Source organism: Neophocaena asiaeorientalis, unplaced genomic scaffold, assembly GCF_003031525.2.
Source record: "Neophocaena asiaeorientalis asiaeorientalis breed wild unplaced genomic scaffold, Neophocaena_asiaeorientalis_V1.1 scaffold489, whole genome shotgun sequence".
NCBI lineage: Eukaryota > Metazoa > Chordata > Mammalia > Artiodactyla > Phocoenidae > Neophocaena > Neophocaena asiaeorientalis.
Genome location: NW_020174791.1, coordinates 3,710,030 through 3,710,719, shown reverse-complemented (window position 1 = coordinate 3,710,719; position 690 = coordinate 3,710,030). Strand labels below are relative to the sequence as shown.

The following is a 690-nucleotide window of genomic DNA, read 5'->3' as shown; positions in this document are numbered from 1 at the left end:
GGGTGGGCTCTGCGTGGGGCGTGGAGGGCCCCTGTGAGGCCCTCGGCCAGGTGGTGGTGGGCTGAGCGGGGGTGGACCGGGCTGCGGGGCCCTGGGTCTCCCAGGCTGGTGTGAGTCGGGGGCTCCTGTCCTCACAGACAGCGTCCGAGCTGTTGCTGGCCGCCTGCAGTGTTCGCTTTCCTAATGAGGTGCAGCTGAGCGGGGCAAGGGTGTTGATCAGGCCAGAATGTCCCCCACCCCACTCGTCCCCCACCAGTGGGACGGGCCGAGAACTGGGGCAGGACCAGGGAGATGTGAGGGGCGACAGGGGTCCACAGCGGGTCACTCAGGCAGCATCAGAGTCCAGCCCAAAGGTGGCGAGGAGAGAGACCAAGGTCCCTGCCAGCCCCCAGGAGCCTGGGCCTCCCCCGGCCTCCCCCGCCTTCGCAGCCTGCTTCCCACACCCGCTCCCCTGACCTGTTCCCGCCTGCACCCCTCTCTCCCAAACCCCTGCCTGCTCTTTTCCTGCCCCCACCAGGTCAGCTCAACAAGGACGGGGGCCTCTCAGCTGTGAATGAGTGAGGGTCTCACACCCTCCCGGGCCTGGGCTGGGGTCTCACGGCCTCCCCACTCCAGCCCAGCAGGAAGGCCAGTGGGAGGAGGCTGGGTCAGGGCCGAGCAGGGGTCGTGGGGGCGGGGCAGGGACCAACG

At 69.4% G+C, this 690-nt stretch overlaps 1 protein-coding gene across 1 annotated transcript in view; it reads right to left on the bottom strand.

Annotated features, from left to right (window-relative positions):
- The window catches only part of TNFRSF4 (TNF receptor superfamily member 4), a 3,301-nt gene that overhangs the window by 870 nt on the left and 1,741 nt on the right, over positions 1 to 690 (bottom strand). Inside the window, exon 5 of the mRNA XM_024760312.1 lies at positions 7 to 194. Coding sequence (XP_024616080.1) covers positions 7 to 194 — 188 coding nt within the window. The remainder of the gene's footprint in view (positions 1 to 6; positions 195 to 690) is intronic.